This window comes from Mauremys mutica, chromosome 5 (genome assembly GCF_020497125.1).
Source record: "Mauremys mutica isolate MM-2020 ecotype Southern chromosome 5, ASM2049712v1, whole genome shotgun sequence".
NCBI lineage: Eukaryota > Metazoa > Chordata > Testudines > Geoemydidae > Mauremys > Mauremys mutica.
The window spans coordinates 111,320,188-111,342,618 of NC_059076.1; the positions used below are offsets into that span (position 1 = coordinate 111,320,188).

Below are 22,431 nucleotides of genomic sequence, written 5' to 3' on the forward strand. Positions count from 1 at the left end.
TTTTTACCTTTAATAGCATTTATTTGACATGTATGGAGAAACATTAAAATGCCTGATCTGAGGATTTAGGGTTAGCTTGCTAAATGTTAACTATATCATTTCTCTGATCACGTGCATACACTGAAATCCATACACCTTTAAAGAAAAGAAAAGCAAGAAACCAAGGTAAGTGAAAATAGGCTTAAAAGACAACTGACCTTTTTCCACTTCATTCAGATTAGCAGCTTGCAGTGACAAAGACAGAAGAGACAAGAGACTTTTTACATTGTAATACAACAGCACATTAAGCTAATGCACAACTATAGCAGCAGAGAGGTTTGCATAGCAAAGTGAAGCAAGCTTCAAATTTTTACCTACAGCAGAACAAAACAAACAAGAAAAGTAAGAAGTATGTGCTACTGCTGGCATAGAAAGAGTTGCGCTGCTAGACCAAGGAGATATGTGTTCTAATGACATGGTAATGAACAAGAGAAATGATAAATTTTAATTTCTAGGATGCACATGTAATGACCTGACAGTCACTAGATTTGAGGATAAAAATGAGATGATAATTAAGAGAGCAAGGCAAAGTTAAAGAGTGCAGGACATAATGTGAGCAACTTTACATGTTATTCATCAGCAACTCCAGGTCTCTTCTGATCATGTGTGCTTATTGTGGGTTTCATAGTTACATTCTGTGACATCTTAAGAATGTTTACAGTACAACACACATACCATACTTGTCTTTGACACTGTGATGATAGTGTTAACTGCAAAGCACAATCTTAACTTGGCAGATATGGAATTGTGACTACTAAGAAAGCCATAGCATGTTTTTCAATTCCGTGCCAACTGTTAGACAAAGATATCAATATTCAAAATGTGGCAGGAGAGATGCACACATTAGACAGGTTTTGAGATAGAACACCCTTCACAGTATTTTGAAAGTTTACTAATACAGGAAACTGCTGTTTCAGAGATAATCGCGAGATCCTATCACACCTACCATCCCCAAAAAAACCCTCAAGCATGAACAATTTACATTTTAGATTGCCAAATTATGAACATTTTCTTTATCCTGTGTAGAAATATTAAACTGCATTTACAGACAGCCATCCACTCCAAAAATATTTTGGCATGGTGCAAGTCCACATTCTGTTGCCATGCACCATGAAATCTTCAACACGGACAGATCCAAGAATTAATAGAACAGAACAAGAACCACAAGAATCTAATTGGAAAAATATAACCCAGACTACTAATTAAGTCTTAGAGAAGAAAGGAATTAAGCTTTAAAAAAGTGGTGTAAATCAGTGTAACTCCACTGAAGTCAATGGTGATCTAGGGCATATTACACCAGCTGAAGATCTGACCCTACATTCCTGTAACTGTTCAGTTCAATTGATTTTACAGTTAGTTCTGATTAGTAGAACACTATCAAAATATTTTAAAGAAATTTGTCTGTGTTAATGATGGTTTTGATGACTAAAATACATATAATTTGAACAAAATGATTTACACTTGTCACTGTTTATACTCTGGTTACTTATGGCATTTTACCCAGTGAGGACAATAAAAACAGATTAGTCAGTTTCACTTTTGTTTATAGTCAATTTCAATGTTCAGTTCTCACACATTAGAAGAATGCTGCAAGGCCTGAATCGCAAAACACTGCCAAGAAATGTTTTAAATACACCTGGAACATTGTTAATAGTTTTTTTTTCCTTTTTAAAATAATTATACTACTGTTTCTATTAAGCAAGCAGTATCTCCCACAATTCTAATTCTGGATATCTGGACTAATCTCTCTCTGCAACTTCACAGAGGTGAACCAGTCTCTGGCCAGGCCTTCTCTGCTCCCGCTTGCCACCAGATGAGTTATTCCCAAGCTGTGAAATTTGCATAGCCTCATTATTGACAAATATTCCAGAGATAATGAAATAACTATGTACATTAGATCAGGAAGGACTGTCCTATGGTAATGATTCCACTTAATGGCTGATCCTTGGCTCATGAGCCATCTAGGGTGCATAGAACTGTGCAAGATGCTGCTTGCAGAAAGGAAATTATTGCTAAGAAAATTTCCATTCTGCAGCCCGGCATCTCCCACAATTCTGGATGTCCGGGAAGTAATGAGCAGTGATCAGATATAGGGAGGGTTATGAAAGAAGAGGTTGGTAGAAGAGAAGTACCCGCCTTTTTATGAGCTCACTCAAAGATCCGTATTATTCTAGGCCACCATCTTCAGGCCCTTCTGCCAAAGGACACATCTGTGGAAGACAGAATGTCCACCTTGTAGTGCTTAATGAAGGTATTAGCTATAGACCAAGTGGTTGCTTTGCAAATTTCCAGAATAGATGCACTTGCTCATTCCGCCATAAGGTTGCTAAGAATCTCGTGGATTGTGCCTTGATGTCTTCTGGTATAGGAAACACTGATGATGTATAGGCTTCCACAATACATAGTCTAATCCACCTAGTGATGGAGGACTTGAAAACTGGCACTTTGTGTGGAAGGACATGAATAGAGAGTCCAATCTTCTCATGGACTCTATGTGTTTGAGATAGACTTTCAAGGCTCTTCTGATATCTAAGCTTGGATAGCTACTAAGGGCTAGTCTACACTTACGAGCCGGGTCGACGCGGTGAGTTCGACTTCTCGGAGTTTGAACTATCGCGTCTAATCTGGACGCGATAGTTCGAACTCCGGAAGCGCCGCGGTCGACTCCGGAACTCCACCACTGCAAAAGGCAGTGGCGGAGTCGACCTTGGAGCCGCGGACTTCGATTCCGCGGCGTCTGGACGGGTGAGTAGTTCGAACTAGGGTACTTCGAATTCAGCTACGCTATTCACGTAGCTGAACTTGCGTACCCTAGTTCGCCCCCCGCCCTTAGTGTAGACCTGCCCTAAGAAACAAGTCTTAAGAGATAAATAAAAGGCCAATGGTGAAGTCAAAGGCTCCTCAAAAGGGATGGCTTGCCAGGGTCCTCAAAACCAGAGGTGGGTTCCATTCTGGAAAGTGATCTGACCATTAATCTGGCTAATTGGACTACTTGAAGGAATCTTGCTATCTGTGAATTTTCTGCCAGAGAGCCTGAGGATCTTGTGAATTAGCACGCTACTAAGAGTGGACACCAGACATACAATGGTACTGGATTGAAGGCCTCTTTCTATGCCTTCCTGGAGGAAGTACAGAATGGTTAGGATTCCAGGATTTCCAGGATATGCATTGTGCTGTGCACTTGTAGAATCTGACCAGACAGAGGAGTATTTTTATAGTCTTCTAGCCAAAAGCAATGCCTTAATGACTCTAGATGGCAAACTGAGACCTACCAGTGCCTCCCTCTCAATAGCTTTGCTGTTAGTTGAAGCCCATTTTGAGTCCAGATGAAGAAAAGGACCTTTGTGAGAGGATGTCTGCTCTCCACGGAAGCTGGTGTGGGAGTTCCAGTTAAATGAGGTCTGAGAATCAAGGTGTCCTTGGCTAATGAGGAATTATAAGAATTACTATCGCCTGTTCTCATTTTATTTTCCCAGTAGTGGGAAGGGTGGAAATGCACATAGTAGGCCCTGCAGCCAACTTTGCAACAGGGTGTCTGTCCCCATGGCTCAAGGGTCTGCCTCCCTTGTGAAGTATGTTGATCTCTTTGCATTCCTAGGATTCGTGAATGGGTTGGTTGAAGAGAGGCCAAATGTCTGAACAATAAGTTTGAAGTGCTGAGATCCCTCTAGGCTTTCCCCCTGGACCTCAATTTCACTGTTTTCCCTTGGAGAATCTATTGTCCCTTTGCTGTTACCTGTGTGAGGATGAGGGGCAAAAGGAGCACCTCTGTCTGAAGGTCAATCTAAACTCTCTCCTGGGGACACTTAGTCAGGAAGGGAGAGATTGTTTGGATTTTGCCACTGTCAGCCACCACCTTCTCCAGATTTTCTCCAAAAAGGAGAGAGCATGTAAATTTAGCAGTGCAAAGAACTAACTTAGAGTATCAACTGACCAGAGATGGAGACATATATAGTGTTTGGCTCTGAACTAGAGGCTATGGCTCAGGCTGAGAAGCTCATTGCATCTATTGAGGTGTCAAGTACAAATGCTGCTGCTAGGGAGACTTTCTTTAAAATGGAACCAAAGTCAGGATGATCTCTGTCCTTAAGGGCTTTGAGATCTTGCAAAGCAGGTAGCTGCTAGGACGCTCAGAGACTGGTGGAGGAGGCTTCAAAGTCCTTTTTGAGAATGGCCTCCATCTTTCTATCTGTAGGGTCCTTGGGGCAATCCTCCCAGGGGAGGGACACTACAGAGCCAACAACAGAGCCCTGAGGTTCTAGCATGTTATAGAGCCTGAGGTCGCTCTTGTTAATGTGCTTGTCCTTATCAGGCTTGTTCCAGTCATCCCGAATCACTTCCTTGAAGGAAGAAGGAAGAGGTATTGCTGCCTCAGGGAAGGCTTTTGAGACAAGAAATTTACTCTAAGGCTTACTCTGACGAGACTGCTCAGGTTGGGTTTGAATCATAGAACAGCCTTGATGCATGTAGCTTTACATTTCTTAAAAAAAAACCCACAAAAAAAAACAAAAAAACCTTTGCTGTATTTCCCCCCCATTCCTGTTTGGATTCAGAGCCAGACTACTCACCTTCCAAAGCAGAGGAGCGGAACGAGGATGAGGAAGAAAAGAAGACAAAGGACTCGTATCCAGTGGTGAGCTGGAGCCGGTTCGCGCCAGTTCGTGCCAACTGGTTGTTAAATTTTGAAGCAGTTTTAGAACCAGTTGTTAACCTGCTTCCCTGCGAGGGGACGCTGCGGCTTTGATGGATTCTGGCCGGGAAAATACATACTGTGGCACAGCCCTTCAATCAGAACTTTTTATAGGGAACCCGTTGTTAAGATTTTGGCAGCTCATCACTGCTCGTATCTTTTTTGTGTGTGTGTGTGTGATTTTTCCTTCTCTTTTTTGCCTGTTTACATTTTTAAGTTGTTTAGCTTGTTTCAGGAGTGTAATAGCTCTGCTGTGGCTTTGGTGAGGCCTTTTGCAGCTTGGCTTCCTTAAGGCCTGAAGCCCCCACAAGAGGTTTGATTCCCCCCTGCTGAGTCCCATTCCCTGGCAGGACGGTGGGACTTCTTGTCCAACCTCTCCTGGTTGGCTTGTGAGGCAAGGAAGTTGATTAGACGCCCCGCTTCTTTTTCCAGGGCACTCAGGACTCACTTTCAGATGGGTGTGAGGGGAGGACTTATGGCCCTACAAGCCTCCCCACTTGTTCTGAAGGGGTTCTCTGGGACTTATCCCCAACTTGAGCAGTCAAGGTCCTTATCACTTTTGGAGCCTCACCCTGCTGGGATTCCTGGTCCATTTTCCCCCACTGGAGTTGCGTCTGCCTGGGTGGGTAGGGGACCCGACCTGCCTGTCCGACTGGTAGCCCCAGGCCCTAACAGAGTTAGAGTCAGTTGTCTGGGTACAGACTGGACATAACTCACTGTCTGCCAAGCCTGGAAAAGCTGCCTCACAGACAGAGCAGTGCTTCAATTTGACCCAATATTCTCTTGGCTGTTCTGCTTTGCCTGTACAGGGGCAGAGGAGCCAGCAGGGAGATGCTGAAGTGGAGACTCAGGGAAAGTTAAACCTCTGAGGGGCTAACCAACCAAGTGAGGAAGAGGAATGTTGGCGAGGAAGAGCACCGCTCCCCACTGCCCAAAAAGTAGGCAGAAAAAAGATAAAAAACAGAAGAGTGAGGGTGTGAGCAACAAAAACTGCCACTGTCTGCTGCCACGGAGAACAGAAGTGGGGGGTGGGAGGGGTGAAGCATGGCCAGAGAGTGCAATGCCAAACACTGATCTGCCTCTGTGAAGCTGCCGAGAGAGGAGAGCTGCCCAGATATCCCGAACTGTGGTAGACAATGGACTGCAGTATGTAGAGATTGCTGCACGTGAAATTTACAAAGTTCTTCATGCAGACTGAGTTACTTAGACTGAGATTTAGTTACTTACCTTTGAATCAGGCAGAGAACAAAAAAATCATAAAACCATTTGTGACTTTAACTAATTGTAACATTGTTTTATCCTCTATATACTACTGTTTCCCCATTCTCAGATCTTGACATGGTTTGTTAGCTGTACAAAGTTATAATTATAACATGATAGGCTTATTTATTTATTTATTTCGAACTGCAGGGTCAGTTAAGGCAGGATGTGAAGTCACTGTACATTGGGTGAAATCACAGAAGCTGATTTTACTGTGTATAGAGTTATCTATACCAGGCAAATCTGGCCATATATACACCTCTACCCCGATATAACGCTGTCCTCGGGAGCCAAAAAAATCTTACCACGTTATAGGTGAAACCATGGTTATATCGAACTTGCTTTGATCCGCTGGAGTGCGCAGCCCCGCCCCCCTGGAGTGCTGCTTTTCCACATTCTATCCGAATTTGTGTTATATCAGGTCGCATTAGATCGGGGTAGAGGTGTATTTAGAAAGTATTGGGGGGGGGGTAAGGGACAGGATGAGGAAAGCCTGAGAGGTATTGAAGTATTTTAAAATCTTGACCATAATCTCTAATAGTACAGTGCTTATAAAACTGTTTGGCCTTATTTTCAGAGATGCTGAGAACCTATAGTTCCCACTGACATCAACAGGAATTGTGAATACAGTACCTTTCTGAAAACAGAGTTAATTGTTTTTAAGAGTTAAAGTTATTTTTTTCTTTAAACTAGCCTTAAAGCAACAACAGAACCAAATCAAAGTTTTGATTTAGAGAAACGAGGATAAAGTTTTCTTCTTAGAGCCCGCCACAGAAATGTAATTACCTGACATTTCCCCAAGGACAAGTCAGCCTTTTTGTTTTACAGTACTGTTTTCTGGTGTTTTGCCACCAGACTAAAAAACAAACAACTGCAGAAAACAGAAAATTAAAATAAAAACACATTACCAAGATTTCTCACTTCCCAATCTGTTACATTACATTTCCCTAACCACGTATATACAGAGACACTTAGAAAGCAAAGCAGGACAGAAATTGTATAAAAATACACTTAATCATTTTATGCTATTACATAATTAATGCTAAAGATGTTTATAAAATAGTTATGGCCCCGTGACGTTCCTGTCTCAGCAGACAGGACTGGAGCAGTCTAACCTATCTGGAGAAAAGACAGGCCTGAGACAAAAGCCACAAAACAAAAACAAACCAAAACACTGGTAACAAGCTACAAAGTTACTAGAGTTAAACTCATGCACATGAGGTCTTAACCTTTTCCATGGATATAGAAAACCTCAAAAGAGCTAATGCAGAAAATGGTTTGCTAAAGACACCTAGCTCTATACTTCCATCTCTTCCAATCTACTTGTGCAGTGGAATGACTTACCTAGTGGCTAATGGAGATTTTGAAATAGCTGACAGCTAGCTGGTTAAGACTCAGCTCAGATAAGACCGATATAAGGATTACAGGAAAAATGCCAGACATTATATATGCACCCTTATTCAGGCTGGGGTTTGGCTACCATTTGTTTCTAAGACTTACAGCTAGGGATTCTCTTGAATCATCAGATGCTCCTAGATATACTGATAGTAGCAAATGGCAAAAGAAAGAGTGTTCTGTCATTTGTACTTAACAGAACATTGTGTCCTTTTCTTTTAGATGTGGCCCTCACCATACTTATTCATACCTTTGCTGTTTCAGTTATTGTAATTCGCTCTGTATGGAGCCACACCACCAAGTCATTTGGAAATTGCAGATAGTGTATGAATGCAGTTAACTGACTTGTAAGTGGTATTTCTTGCACAAAACACATTTTCCTGAGTTCTGTGACCTGCATATGTTGCCAGTTGATTTCCAGGGTGCAGATTTAAAGTTTTGGCTTTCAGTTTTAAAGCCTAAAGGTATGGGCACTCAGTGGGGGTGTGGCATTCAAGCTAATATTGCCCTGGCTTACACAGAAGAGGGTTGGTAGTTCTTGGTGAGGACCTTTGTTTCTGGAATTCACTTCCCTCTTTGACCATCCACCAGAGCCTAGATATAGTGCTTTTTACAGCATGCTGCAAGACTCACCTGTTTTCTCATGTTTTTTCTTAGGGGCAGGGAGACCAACTGGGATTATGGGATAGGACGATTGAGTGGAGTTTATTCTGGGGTCAGGGCAGTTCATTAAATACTTTGTGTGTTTGATTATGTGTTATGTATTTAAGCTGTATATGCACCTAACAATTTACTGACACACAGTGAATGCATCTCAATAAATAAAATATCCTGCTTCCTGCTCTCTAAAGTTCCTGATTTTCAGGATCTTCCATTCTCACTTTCCAGCTGAGGCCAGAGAGTCTGTTAGAGACTACAGCAATAAAACTGGAGTAACCATCCTTTATATGAGAAAGGAACGGTTTATACCTGGTCTCCAACAGACACTGACAGGTGAACAGCTACAAGAAAAAAATTACTGGGGAGCATGTGTGTGCGCGCACGCTGGGGCTGAGAACAGAGGGAGATAGATTACATTCCCTTGTCACGACTATGCTTTAGTGTAGGGGGAGCTCTGTTCTGTTCTGGCAAGGTGCGAGATCTCTGCTCAGTTAATATTTTGTGGCGGTGGAGGAAGGAAACCATAAGGGTTGATCTTAGATCTGTACAGCTCCTACTTTTTTCTTCTTTCCTTGGCTGTTCTCCACTGGACTTAGCTGGACCTTAGTGCTGGTGAAGACAATTTGATCTTTTACATTAAAATAAAATTTGAATGATTTTTAACTTTCAAAATGTTATTTGTTAATAAAAGAAATCAATGAATGAACATCAAAAGTGTGTTGGTGCAGTGTGGTGTGTTGGTGGTGTGTGTTTTTTGTTTGTAATTGTACATTTTACCAAATAAACCAAATAAAAGAGTCACTGGGTGAAATCCTGGCCACACAGCAGTCAATGGCAAAACTTCCATTGACTTCAGTGGAGCCAGGATTCATCCACAAACTTTAAAGCATAAGACTATTCATTTACAATCAGTGTTAAATTGCCTGTGTTTTCTCTCATATTCCTACCAGTATATTCAGGTGGGCAAAGGCAAGTGTAGTTGTTAATTCCATCTACACAGGTAGAATTATTTTCACAGTCATTGTCTTCGCAGTCATCAACATTCACTTCACAGTTTTCACCTTCAAATCCATCTGCACAAGTGCACCTGTAACACAGAAAATATACTTGCTTATAGTGAATCATCAGCTGGGGAGATCAGACAACTAAACACATAATTATAACATTAGTTATTAAGCACTATATCATATGTAAAAGAGCTCTTAAGTTTTTTTTAAATTGTATAACACTGCCAGTATTTTTCAGAAAATAATTTTAATTAAATATAGACCTATCCCCTGCTAAACTAAATGTTTCCTTCCCCATTTATGTTCTTCTATTGAATGCATGCTACTTTTATATTATAGGACTGCTTATGAGTGCTGATCTCTAAAACTGATTTTTTAAAACATACAAAATATCACCAGTGTTATAATACATTATTACATATAAGGCCTTTATCTTGCAAAGATTATGCACATGCTTAACTTTACTCATGTAAATGTTTGCAGGAGCAGAGTCTAATATGCAATATATATGAATGTAATACATAATAAATAAATCATCATTATATATCAAGACCGTAAACTCTTCAAGGGAGAGATTCTTTTATGCATGTTTTCACAGCATGTAGCATATTACAAACAAATAATAAATAAAATAAAAACATAATATATATATATATTACACACACACACACACACAACACATATTTTTGATATAATTCAATGTATCTATTATTTTTATATTGCACCCATAACTGTAATTATGTTATTAATTGGACTTTGAAAACACACACAATATTAAAAAAAGAAGAAAGATAGGTCAAATTATGAGGTTTCAAACTGTGACTGTGTCCCTTTAGATTCTAATTAAAACATGACTGTGGCATGATATTAAAATGTATAGAGTTAATTTTTAATTGGAAAGAGTCTAATCTTGGAACAGAATTTGGATATATAAATAAGGATAATTTCTTAATGAATTGCAGAATAAAGAGCGTTTCTTTTTAAAGTGGCATTTCTAACAAGCTTGAGGAGTAGATTAGCATTCTAATGTGAAATTATTAGTCATTTAATAAAGAACTATATTTCATAATTCATGAAGTACATCTGGAGTAATTGTACTGTGTGATTAAATAACTCAAGATTTAAAATGCTCACAGCATGTTTATCTACTGGCATAGCGGTTTGGAATGAATCATTAATTTTCTGTTTCACTGGGATTTACAACTTATCATTTACATGCTGTCTGTTGAAGCAATACACACAACAACAGCTGAAATGTGAGACTTTTTCAGCAGGGATCTAGCTAGCTATTAATTAACATAATGGAGTCAATACTATGTTGTCTTGCCCTGATATGCCTTGACTAATCACATTTTTTTCAACAGTTTTAAAGCACTTTAAGCTTTCTGAGGACAGAATTTTTTCCTAATACTCCAGAAGCCCTGAAAGACTACTGCTGTGGTTTTGTGTTTATCAACAAATATCTCCTCTCCTCATTACTCCCTAGGTTCCAAAGATTAATAGCCAAAGGATTTTTGTTTTCCTTAACAAATAGTTCAATCTCAGTAGACTTTTCTTTTGTTTTTTTTTGATGAAAAAAACCACTACCAGAATCCATCTTTTTCTCCTTCTTTTAAATGGCAAGTTCCACCATGTTGGCAAGGGTTACTGATGCAGGCATGAATTGGAATATCGCAGTCCTGGCCCTGCAGACAGAACAACAAAATAAAAGATAAAATAAAACAAAAAAGACTGGTGGAAGCGAGCAAAAAGAGACTTTTTTTCATGAGTGGGGAGAACAATGAAGCTTATATTTTCCTCAGCTCTCTTCTCACCACCCAGTACATACCTTGAAACCATATGGGCAGGTACATCTGTAGAAGTCAACAGGATCATTGTTACAAGTGCCATCATTTTTACATGGATTTGATAAGCAGGGACTACACTTGGCAAGTATATTAACATCCACAGGCCCTTAAACGAAATACAAATTTGTTAGTCAGAAACTAACATCCCTCATCATTTGACAATAATCTTGTGTTAATTTGCTTATTTTCTACTTATCCTGGTATTTCTGCATATTCCATATGCAGGGTTAGCCTTAACTTTTTTTTTTTAAATCAAGACTGAAAACATTTGGCCTTCATCCTTCCTTTTCCAACACTAAGGGAAAAAAAATCCACTGTACTATTTCATCCTCCTCTCTCCCCAACTCTAAAATTAAATAAATTATTTGCATCTACCATCCTCGCACCCTACTCTGTTCTGACAGAAATGAACAACACAGCCTCAGTTCATTTGGCTCTGAAAACCAGGGTGTCACAGTTTTCAGGCTTGTCCCTAGTGGTGTTACAGAAAACAGTGTTTTGTGCTGTTTTCTATTTTGTTTTTTTGTTTTAAACCATATCAACTGTACACCTGGAGGATCTACTGGCTAGCTCAGCAAGTGAAATTATCACCGGTTGCATAACCATACAGGTATCATGGGACTACAGCGCAGAGGTCGGTCATAGAATGATGTTACCACCCTACCCTCTATGAAGTTCCAAGTGAACTTCCCTCTATTCTAGCCCTCCTCTACAGAAAGCCATGTATATGTGCAGCTTGAGAGTGTGGATACTCGTGCATGTGGTGAACCTACAAGCAATGTAACTGCACTGCCACCGCATGCATACACCTACTGACTCAGATTGGAGCTGGTGTCCATGCTTCTGTTCACCTTCCCTGCAATACAGGTGAGCACTGTTTGTTAGTTTGTGTATTCAAGTCCTCACACTAACAGAATTGAGCAACTAATACTTATGAAATCTGAGGTTTTGTAATGTCAATCAGCTGAGAAATTTGTTGTGTACTCCCCAGAATATTAAAATGCTTCACAGTTGCCATTTTTGAATTTTTGGAGCGTCTTCAAAAATGTACCTTTGCTTGTAACTTTTTTTTGTGTAGAAAAAATTTCATCTAAACCAGGCAGAAATTATTTAAACAATTAACTGGGATCCTGAAAATTTCAAAACATATTTTTCCCATGGTTCATTTTCTAGTTATGAGGTGGGTTGGCTGGATTTTTGTTACATGATTGAAGTCACAGGCTATTTTTCATGATGTCCAATTAGCAGAGCCTAACCCATGGTTTGTCTTCGTAGGCCCGTGTGGGAGATGGGACCAAAAGAGAACAGAAGGGCAACTGGGTCTGTCACTTATTAAGAATGCCTGATAAGTGTAGCCAACCATTGGCCCACCTCTCCTCACTATCCAAGTTAACAACAGTAGGTAAAGAAGAATCTGTCACAGAGTCTAAGTGAGGTGAGGAGGACTGCATGGGGATGGAGAGCAATAGGGGGCCCTCCACGTTTTGATGTTAATCTAAACTAAACACCAAAACTTTTGAGCTTCCTATGTTATTAAGTTTACATGTGGCTGTTCAATCCTAAGGCTGGTTTACTGCATTATTTTATGTGTTTTCCTATGGTGAGGTTGGATTACTGTGTGTTCTTAAACAGTAAATGTTTATTATGAAGCAGATGTTTATAATGAGGAGTATTGTTTAATAAGCAATTTTAGAAATGGGCAAGTTAGTTCAGTGCTTGTGTGTGTAGTTTTGTGATTGTAAAGTCGAGGCTTGCATTTGTCTTATTTCCTTTGTAGTCTTACGCAAAGGGTAAAAAAAATTAAAGCTGAAATAAGAATATTTTGTTATTCTGAAAGTCACAAATAAGCAGAGGAAAGTTGAAAATTGTAAAATACTCTACATCTCAATAGGGTAGGAAGCTAAAAACACCTTGTCTTTCCCCATCTCTGTTATGCAGCTGAGGGACAGTTATATTCAGCTGCTTTGTTACAGGCAAAAAGTAATCTTTTCTTGCGTGGGTGGAGCAGCCTGAAAAATAAATATTTTTTTAAAAATTCCCTGAAACATCGATGGTGCCTTGCAATAAAGAAGGCAAGTTGACATGAGACTGCTCCTTCACAATAATATTTTACACAACTTTCATTTGCTAATCTTCAACCTGTCGCTATTTGCAATAAACATCCTGCATAAGTAACTTTCATTGAGTAATGCCATGGCTTCACATTGAAACTATTGGGAAGAGACGCTGGCTGGGGACCAGGCCAGGAGAGTTGTTTAAATCTGTCTGTTGCTGCTGGCCCTTCTGGCATGTGACATGGAAGCCTTCTTCCCTTGGTGTAATGCAGGATTGGTTACCCAGATGCAGAGCTGAACACACATCTTTGTGGGTGGTAGGTCAACATTAAAGGAAAATTTGGTGGGCACAAAATCACCTAAAATGGAAAGAGACTTCATGTGGGGAAAAAAAATCTAATATTAACAATAGCTTTGCCAGCAAATCAAAGACACTTCAAAGATGATTTTGGGCATAAGGCTGGAGAATTTTATAATTTAAAATAGTTCACTGGAAGGCTGTTTGTACCAAATAGTAAATACATTACAAATCATACTCCATGCTTTTCTTGCCAACCTGTGTGATAATCAAACATTTGGGGGAGGGGGGGGGGAGTTAAATAGGGAGGTTTTGTTATAGTGAAGAAAACATCTATGGAAAGGAGCTGAAAAGCTATGCCATCATAAAGATATTGTAGAGTGTTCTAGCACAGAAGAAGCTGACAAAAGTTTACTTTCAAAAATTCTGTTGTTGGTGTGCATCTATGCCAGAGCTTGTATGACAATGTAAAGAAATAAACATAAAAATAAGCTACAGTAAGGAGGTGTTTATTAGCAATGACACAAACTATGTATGCATCACTGACCATTCCTGTGTCATAACCTTATTTCCAACGAGAAGTGTAAAACTAATTAAAGTTCCTGTTAAAGAGACAAACAACAGAGCTATGCAAGTTGAAACAAATGCCATAAAATTATCTTAAAAGTCCTGCCTGAATGAATGTCAAAAGACTTGATGCTTAAATCAAGCAAATATGGAGAAAGTGGGATGTACTGAAAAAAAGCAATTGGTAGGTTATGACACTGTGCTGTAATGCTTAATATTTACTTCCTCATCTCTGCTGTATATCCTACATATCCGACACACTTTCCTTTCCTGCTTATGTAACAAAATCTTACTGTCAACAATTTTGGTTATCTTAAAATTAAAAAAACAGTATTTATAGTTTTGATTCTTCTCTGAAGTTCTTTGATCTAAAAATCTAAATGGAAATCCTGTGAGAAGAGGCTGTTTTGTGAGTTTTCTGGTAATCTGTAGTGTTGCATTACAAATATCAAAACAGCAGCTAAGGCCAGTAAGTGTCATAGTGTGTGAAAAAGAAGAAATACCGGTACCATTTTTTAATTAACTCAAGAAGTGTTTTGAGCTTTTGGTGAAATTTCTGTCAGCTCGTTTTATGTAAGCCAGTTTACCCTACCCTAATTAGACAGAATCCAAAATTCTAATTTTCATTGTATAATGTGCATTCAGCTCAAAGGATAGAAACACTATGTGAGTAAAAAGAAGTAAATAAAATTTTATGTACAGAGGGCTATTACAAATCAAATAAAAGCCAGTTGTCACCTTTAAGGCCACATCTAGAGGTCCTGCTCCTATTCCTGCTGATTCAATGGGAGCAGAAACAAATCCTACACTTCTCTTTTATATCCTCCTGCTCTCCTCCTTTATGAGGTTCTCAGTTTCCTCTCTTTAATGCTCCTTTCATCTTGGGTGCATTTAACTCTTTTAGGAGCCTAAGGACTTGTCTACACAGCAGGGCAATGCATTCTATGGGGGTTTGATTTCTAAAATACACTTCGTTGTGCATTAACTGGTCCATACAGACCATGCTGGTTTGAAAGAGTACTATGTTAAAGCACACTGGAGAAACTTCGGTGAACACCAGCAGGATTTACACAGACCAATTAATTCACAACATATCAGTGTGCTTTATAAATCACAGCCCCATAGAATGCATTACCCCACTGTGTGGACAAACCCTAACGTACAATTTCAAAAGTGACTTAGACACATAGAAGACTACGTCCCAATGAGACAGTAGTTAAAGTTGTGCCTGATTTTGCATTATAAATACTTATTTCAAACTGAAAAAATTGATTCACCTTTTTTAAAGCTATAGGGTTACAAAAAAGAAGAGGAAGTTTCAGATACTTTTAATTCAACTCTTGCTCAAATAACATTGTTTTTAAAAATATTTTATGCCCACATTAAATTTTAATGTAAACATAAGCTAATGTTTTAGAGTATCTGTGTGTGTAGATATAAATGGAAATAAAACAAAGGTTAGTTAAGATAAATAATGTGACCTACAGAGAAAGAAAGATACATCTTTCTACATTCTGTTGCTTAGCTGACATGTTTTAAATAGTTCTCAGATGTTTGTTTACTTTGTAAACCATAACAGCAGTGAAGGGGTAGCTCTAGGACTCAATTCTCATTTGCCCTATGCCCTTTCATAACCTCTCTGCAAGTGTAAAGGGGGATTCATGTATAGAAGAACCAGGCCCATAGGCTACAGCTCAGTATTGTACATTATATAAAAGTCCCACAGTATACGTATATACTTCACTCACCAAATACTGAGAGACTTTTGTATAATGTAGAATATGAAGCATGTCAGATACAGTCTATTAAAGGGAAAATAATATAAACAAAACCAAAATTAGCTCACAAAAAAATATGTTGGAAGATAAACTCTTTTTAACCCTGACTTAATGTGTACCTAAGAGGTCCTTTTATCTCCAATATATGACCTAATCCTAAATATCCACACTGAGTTACAATTCAACAAAAGTTGTTCCTAAGGTCACCAACTCCAGGCCACTGCAATCACACTGCAGTGGTAATCATCATTTCAATAAGGTAGTTAATTTTCAATCCTAATACAACAGGCTATTTAGGACACCAAGGTTATTTATATAGTGATATTGTACAACATATAACAAAGAATCACCCATAAACTCATCCAAGAAAAGAGCAGGGGAAACAAACAGTAAACATGCATGTTTTAGGAAAGAAGTCTGCTTGAGGTACATGTAGGGAAGGTCAGAAGGTCTAGTCTTAACCATTCAAGGGCTATTTACAACCTTACCTGGTGTGAGAAAACCACAAGGCCCTGGAATCTCTAGAAGCAGGGCATGGATTGTGAAAAGCCAAAAGTAAAAGATTGAGAGTCTGTTAGAGGTATGTATAAAAATAAAAACTAGAAAAAAATCCCAAGGAAAAATAGTCTAAGGAAAAATGTAATCAGGAGAGGTCCCTATAAAAAAAAAAATTCACCAGCTTCCAATGATTCATTTATGTGAATGTTTACCACTCAGAAGGGATTTTCACTGGAAGAGTTGTTTTCCATTGGAAAGTAACTAGCTGTTCCATAAGCCAACTTCAACAATGCATTTTGCTTTCAGTAGCAACCCAAATACTGATAAGAAAGAATTACCTGCAATTCTTGTTCTCTGAATACATACATTATAACAGATTACCATTCTTGGGTCTATGCACCTACATGTGACCAAAGCAGAAACCCCGAACTTCAAAGTTCCAAATTCTTGGTTCAAGCAGGGGCATCTTGTACAGAACATATGTTCTTCCCAATGTCCCTGCTGCCAGATGCATTCTATGCAGAAGGATAAATTACTTATATATGAATGGGGAAAAACCCCTGAATAATAAAGACAAAATGTGTTACAGGGCCTTCAACTCATTGTGGAGGGTGGTGATGACTGGTGATTTGGTATCATGTGCATCTTCACAGAATGGCAGCTGTGGGGAAGTAATTCTAAAGACACCCATCACAACAGATCCCCACTCTTGAGCGATTAAGCAGCTCCATAAAATTTGCTATGAAATAAATACACCTGCAGGGGTGAAGAAAGGAAAAGCTGCAACAGGGAACAGAAGAAAGTACAAGCAAGATGAGCATACCTTGAACAGTAACACTAAAAGATGAATAGATCTAGATATGTAGTGAGTGAGTGTGTGAGAGAAGACACTCCATACATTTTAAAGTATTCTTATTTTAAACAGAGATCATTAAAAAACCTGACAAAATTAACCCTCCCCCCCATACCCTACCCCTCTACACAAAGCCTGGAAAGAGTTTTTGTTGTACTAGTAGTACAGCACATCCCATATCCTGTCTAGTTATAAGCATGTCAGAAATAACGATTTGCAAATGTGTACAGAGAAATCCATGTCGATGGTTTGCAAATCTCCTAGTCAGAACTAGATGATTTGTTTGTGGCAGCAGATTTGTCTCATAAAGAACCGGTCTTGACATGACCATAGAGCAATAGTCATGTCAGGCTATAACAATAGTTATCTTAGGGACAGCAAAGGGTAATGACTTAGTGTAAAATTCAACACAAACAGGTTAGATTTCTAATAGCTTTAATTTACTAAAAGCCTAGTGACCCTCCAACACCCAACTTGTGGAGAAGAGCCTCATTGAGGTGAGCATGCTGGAAAATGGAAAAAGAAAAATGTCCTGCTGATCAACTGAGGTAGAATTCTATAACTATTTCAGGAAAGAATGTAGGATGCATCTTTAGCACCACCATGTCTTTGAAGAATTTGCTAAGAGGTGAATCAGTCAATAGAGCTTGAAGCTCACTCAGTCTGTAAGCTTAAGTCACTGCCACAAGAAAATAGCCTTGCATGGAAAAACTGAGCTCACATTTATCAAGCATCTCAGGAAGAGTTATCAATTTAGGCAGGATCACTTTAATAATCCCATATTTATGGTTCTTTTTATTGGGTGTTCCAAAGTATTTAACTTTAAGAATCTAGAGACAAGGGAGAGCAGCAAAAGTGCTCTATACATTGAAAAGGTATAAGAAAAGAAAAAAGAAAAGACCAATATGCAAGATAACAGAAGTCCTGTTTCACATAAGGGCCAAGAATTAGGATAGCTTTGAGACCACAAACTTGGTCAGATTCATAAAAAAGACTCAACTGCTATATGGATAACAACAACATCCAGAGTGATAACAGTTTATGTGAACAAAAAGAGTATTGGCGAGGAGATAAAACATTAAAACAATCTCTAAACTACTAGGGAATAGGATGAGACCATCATGGAGGGCAATTACCCCACATTTCTCTGCTGTGTGGTTTCTTGCATCTGATGCTTTGAAGCATCTGGTGCTGGCCACTGCTGGAGACAGGATCTAATCCAGTCTGGCAGTTCCTATGATGCAGCACAAACTGCAAGACTCACGGACCTAATAATCATGGAAATGTTTACAAGTTTTGCTGGAAATATTGTGAATGAAGCACCAGAGGTTAGTGAAACTATATTCTTTGATTAATAAGAAAAGAGTTATAACAGTGTCAGTTTGAGACAGGTAGCAATGCAATTTGGGATAATACTTCACTGTGAACCAGAGAAGCTTCTTCTACAACTTTTGTTAGAAAGGAACTGAAAATTGGAATTTATGCTGCATAGGTTGAGATGCTCTTTGCTGGAACCAATGGCTTTAGAACTTTGAGTATGAGGAATATCCACATTGGTCCTGCCCATGACAAAAGACCCAACAATGAAGATGGTATGATGAATATCTTTAGAAAGCGTTGGATTATTCTATCATTTCACAATTCCACTATTCCACTGTAAAACTTCAAAATTTCACATCAGAAAAAACATAAAACAGTACCTTGGCAAGTAAATTTTTTAGATGGAGTTGTGAGAAGTAGTTTATCTGCCATTTCTCCAGGACCAGCACAACGTGCAATACCAGGTTCTTTGTATTCTGACTTTACCCAGTCGGACAACCATTGCATGTTACAATCACAGTACAGAGGATTTGCTCCAATAGCACTGGGGGGAAAAACATAACAGTTTTATGTGCTTACTTTGTATAACAAAAACAAATCTATGATCAGCAGAAAACTCCTGGAAGCTAAATGCGCTACATGGATTACCTGGATCTTGGCTTTGTTGCTGAGTCTAGTTTCAAACTTTGCCAGAACGCTAGCCATTGTTCCCAGTTACATTAATATGGATTTTGGAGAACTGATGCTAATGAGCTCAGTATCACCCTTTGTACTGAAATGGTCAATGTATTTGAGTTTAACAAAGAACGTCTGAAGCTGCAGAAGAAATTTTGTAATGGGAAGTTAAGTTAGCCAGAGGATGAAGTAAAACCCTTGCACTCCTGTGGCTCTTCAACTGGGGCTTAAGGCCACCCTGCAAAAAATGGGTAAAGCCATTAAAAAATATACTTCCCTCTTCCAGTTAACATAAGAACATAAGAACGGCCGTACCGGGTCAGACCAAAGGCCCATCTAGCCCAGTATCTGTCTACCGACAGTGGCCAGTGCCAGATGCCCCAGAGGGAGTGAACCTAACAGGCAATGATCAAGTGATCTCTCTCCTGCCATCCATCTCCATCCTCTGACGAACAGAGGCTAGGGACACCATTCTTACCCATCCTAGCTAATAGCCATTTATGGACTTAGCCACCATGAATTTATCCAGTCCCCTTTTAAACATTGTTATAGTCCTAGCCTTCACAACCTCCTCAGGTAAGGAGTTCCACAAGTTGACAGTTCATGGCTGCATAAATCATTTGCTTTTATCTTTCTCCCCACAAAACTGCAATTTATTATTTTCTCTTTGGAGCTCTGCCAATGAATATAGACCTATGGTTACTGATCTCATCAGAGAGCTCCTCTACATGATTATGTAAGGAGATTCCCCGAGTCAGCTCAGTGCTTATGGCATCAGAAGCAGTCAGTAGAGGCAGGCCTAAAAGACCTGTTCCTGGGGAGGGACAGAACTCTGCCACTAACAATCTGAAGTAATGCAACATTTTTAGTAAGTTCCATTGAATCATTATCCCCTCAGTGGGCCCTATAAAAAGCCCATTTATCTTGAATTCAGCTGGATGTAACTGTTAAAATTTTATTTTTTGTAATAAAGAAATTTGAGCACGTTTTATTGTTTAAAATATTTTAAAAGATTTTCTGAATTACTCAATTTATAAAGTGTCTTCTTTAACAGTCAAGGTTTTCCTAGCAGAGAGCACAAATGTTCTTACAACTCGCTTAGGCAGAAGCGAACTGTTTTGTGGTTAATGGAGAGGATACATACAGTGTGTCACTTTATAACAGTAATGTACCCCCGGTTCCCACTGTGCTGCTATGAAATGAAGCTATGCCACTGCTTTAAAGAAAAAAATCTGTCATGTGTCCAGCATTTCAATAGGGAGTCATGGAAATGCCTTCAGTATTCTACTGCCCTTGAGAATGTCCCACATCCTGATCTCACATCACTGGACCTTCTGAGAAAGTGAGATGATCCCTGGAAAAATGATCAGAGCATGGCTCAAATACCATGAACAGAAATGAAGATTGCAGAAATGCTCCTCATTCTGCCTGAAGCAGGAAGCACTTCTGTGATTTACTCTGAGGAACACACTCACTCAATCAGGCTGAATGGGGAGCAATAAAAAACAAACAGATCCAGTTCAATAGATACTTTAAGCTCCTTACTACCATGTTAGAAATATGACAGGTATCCCCCTGCCCTACTATTGTTCCAGAGAAAAAGAGGAAATGGTTCTCCACCCATGAGAGAGAGAAAATCCTCTCTGCCTTCTCAAAAGATGCTTATGCTCAAAAGATGCTTTCAGCTTCAGATTGAGGGAGAGAAATATCCCTTGTTAGGAAGAGAACAAGCGGAAGAACATGATAGAACTTTCTCCTACCTAGAACCCAGGGAGAAAATGGCTGAAGTGCATAAAGCAGTCACCTCTCCAAAAAAGCAGAAGTATGCTCTGTCGGCTGACACTGTCACATGATGCTATGTTACCATGAGATGGCACAAAAATGCCACCAGGTAGAGCTGAGATGTGGGGAATTACTCTACTCAAAAATCAAAATACAGGCAGGTCTAACATGACTGCCAATACAACAGGCAAACAACTTTTTTGTGGGGGCAGGGGTAAGGAGAGGGTCAAACTTAATTGATCATCCATGTTTTTAAAATGCTTCCAAAAAGCATGAGAAAACATACGTATGGCTGCCATTTTGGAATCAGAGAAGGGGAAGACAAAAACTCAGAGGATTAAAGTACAAGATAAAGCAGCCACTTTGTCATTTTACTTTGCATGTACACAAGAAATTCCTTTCACTCTTCTTTCATAACCTCCATCTCCTACTCCCTTTCCAGTTCCTTGTGTCAGTTTCATTTGTCTTCATGCACATGTGTCATCCTGATAGCAGCATTTGAATGAATTGTAAATAAGGATGACACCAAAATTAATCAGTACCCTTTCAAATTTCTGTGACATTCCCAGATGCTGAATATGTCTGAGCACAAAGCTGGAGCATTAGTTGCTTACAGCAAAACAAAAACAGATGACTCCATATATAAAGACACTTAAAAACTGCATCTGTTCAATAATGTCAAACTCAGGTACACTTGTATGCAGTAATGTATCTTCTCCTCCCTTGCAAGGCTCAGGTTCAATATCTTCCTCTAAACTCCAATGGTTCCAATTCACCTTTGCTCTTTGTAGCTCACAGAAAACTGAGCAAAATAGCATGACATTACTCTAGAAAAAAGTCTTTCCATTAAACGCTGATCCAGGCAGGAGGTCAACATACATGTAAGTAAAAAATATATGACTGAATACTCACAGATGTGATAATGCTGAAAGATCATTAAAAGCTCCTTCAGGAACAACAGAAATATCATTGCCATGTAAAGACCTAAGGAAAAGAAAATAACCAAAATAGGTATTTTTTCTGTGGAAGCACAAGTGAACTTGCCTTTTGTTATTTTTCAACAACTATAGCGCCTGGACCTCAGCAGTTTAACTTTGCAGACTTGTGAGTTTACAAACTTGATTCAGTTTCACATTCAATTTCAGTTCCTGTGCATTTGCAGCCTTCCCAAAACCACCTGCCTGCCTCTCATGTTTTTGTTCTGAATTCAGACTAAAAATTTAAACGGTTTTACTGTTTAATTAGAATTTCACTGATTGGGTTTGTGGTCTTTATTTGCCTGTTGCATACATTTACTGAACACAGATTCATGAAAACCAATTGTGAGTCTGTAATCATAAAATGAAATTCTTTATTGATGAAAAACACAGGGCTGGTTCAGTCATACCTGCGCAGACCTACCCAAGAGGGTTCCCGCTACCCATCTATATAAGCTTTCATTCCACATATATCTACACATACCCAGGCTTATGATTAAAATTATATGAGGCGTTTTTATAAAATATGAAATAAAAACAAAATCCAGTGGCTAACTAAAGCCCTATACACTCACTACAAAAGTAACTATAGGTTTGAAACATCTAGTTCAACCATGTTATAACATAGTTTTTAACTGGCCTGTGTGGAAAGAAAAAACAACCAACCAACATATAACTAGGGCTTTTTAAAAAGGGTAACTCGTGCAGGAAAATTTAAATTTTTTCAACAA

General features: G+C 39.0%; 1 protein-coding gene across 7 annotated transcripts in view; it reads right to left on the bottom strand.

The window, feature by feature from the left end:
- The window catches only part of SLIT2 (slit guidance ligand 2), a 421,334-nt gene that overhangs the window by 42,433 nt on the left and 356,470 nt on the right, over positions 1–22,431 (bottom strand). For all 7 annotated transcript variants that reach the window (XM_045019040.1, XM_045019039.1, XM_045019036.1 and 4 more), the window contains 5 exons: positions 21,636–21,707; positions 18,647–18,810; positions 10,880–11,004; positions 10,639–10,736; positions 8,992–9,131 (listed from right to left, as the gene is read on the bottom strand). In XM_045019040.1, the coding sequence (XP_044874975.1) occupies positions 8,992–9,131; positions 10,639–10,736; positions 10,880–11,004; positions 18,647–18,810; positions 21,636–21,707 (599 nt within the window). The remainder of the gene's footprint in view (positions 1–8,991; positions 9,132–10,638; positions 10,737–10,879; positions 11,005–18,646; positions 18,811–21,635; positions 21,708–22,431) is intronic.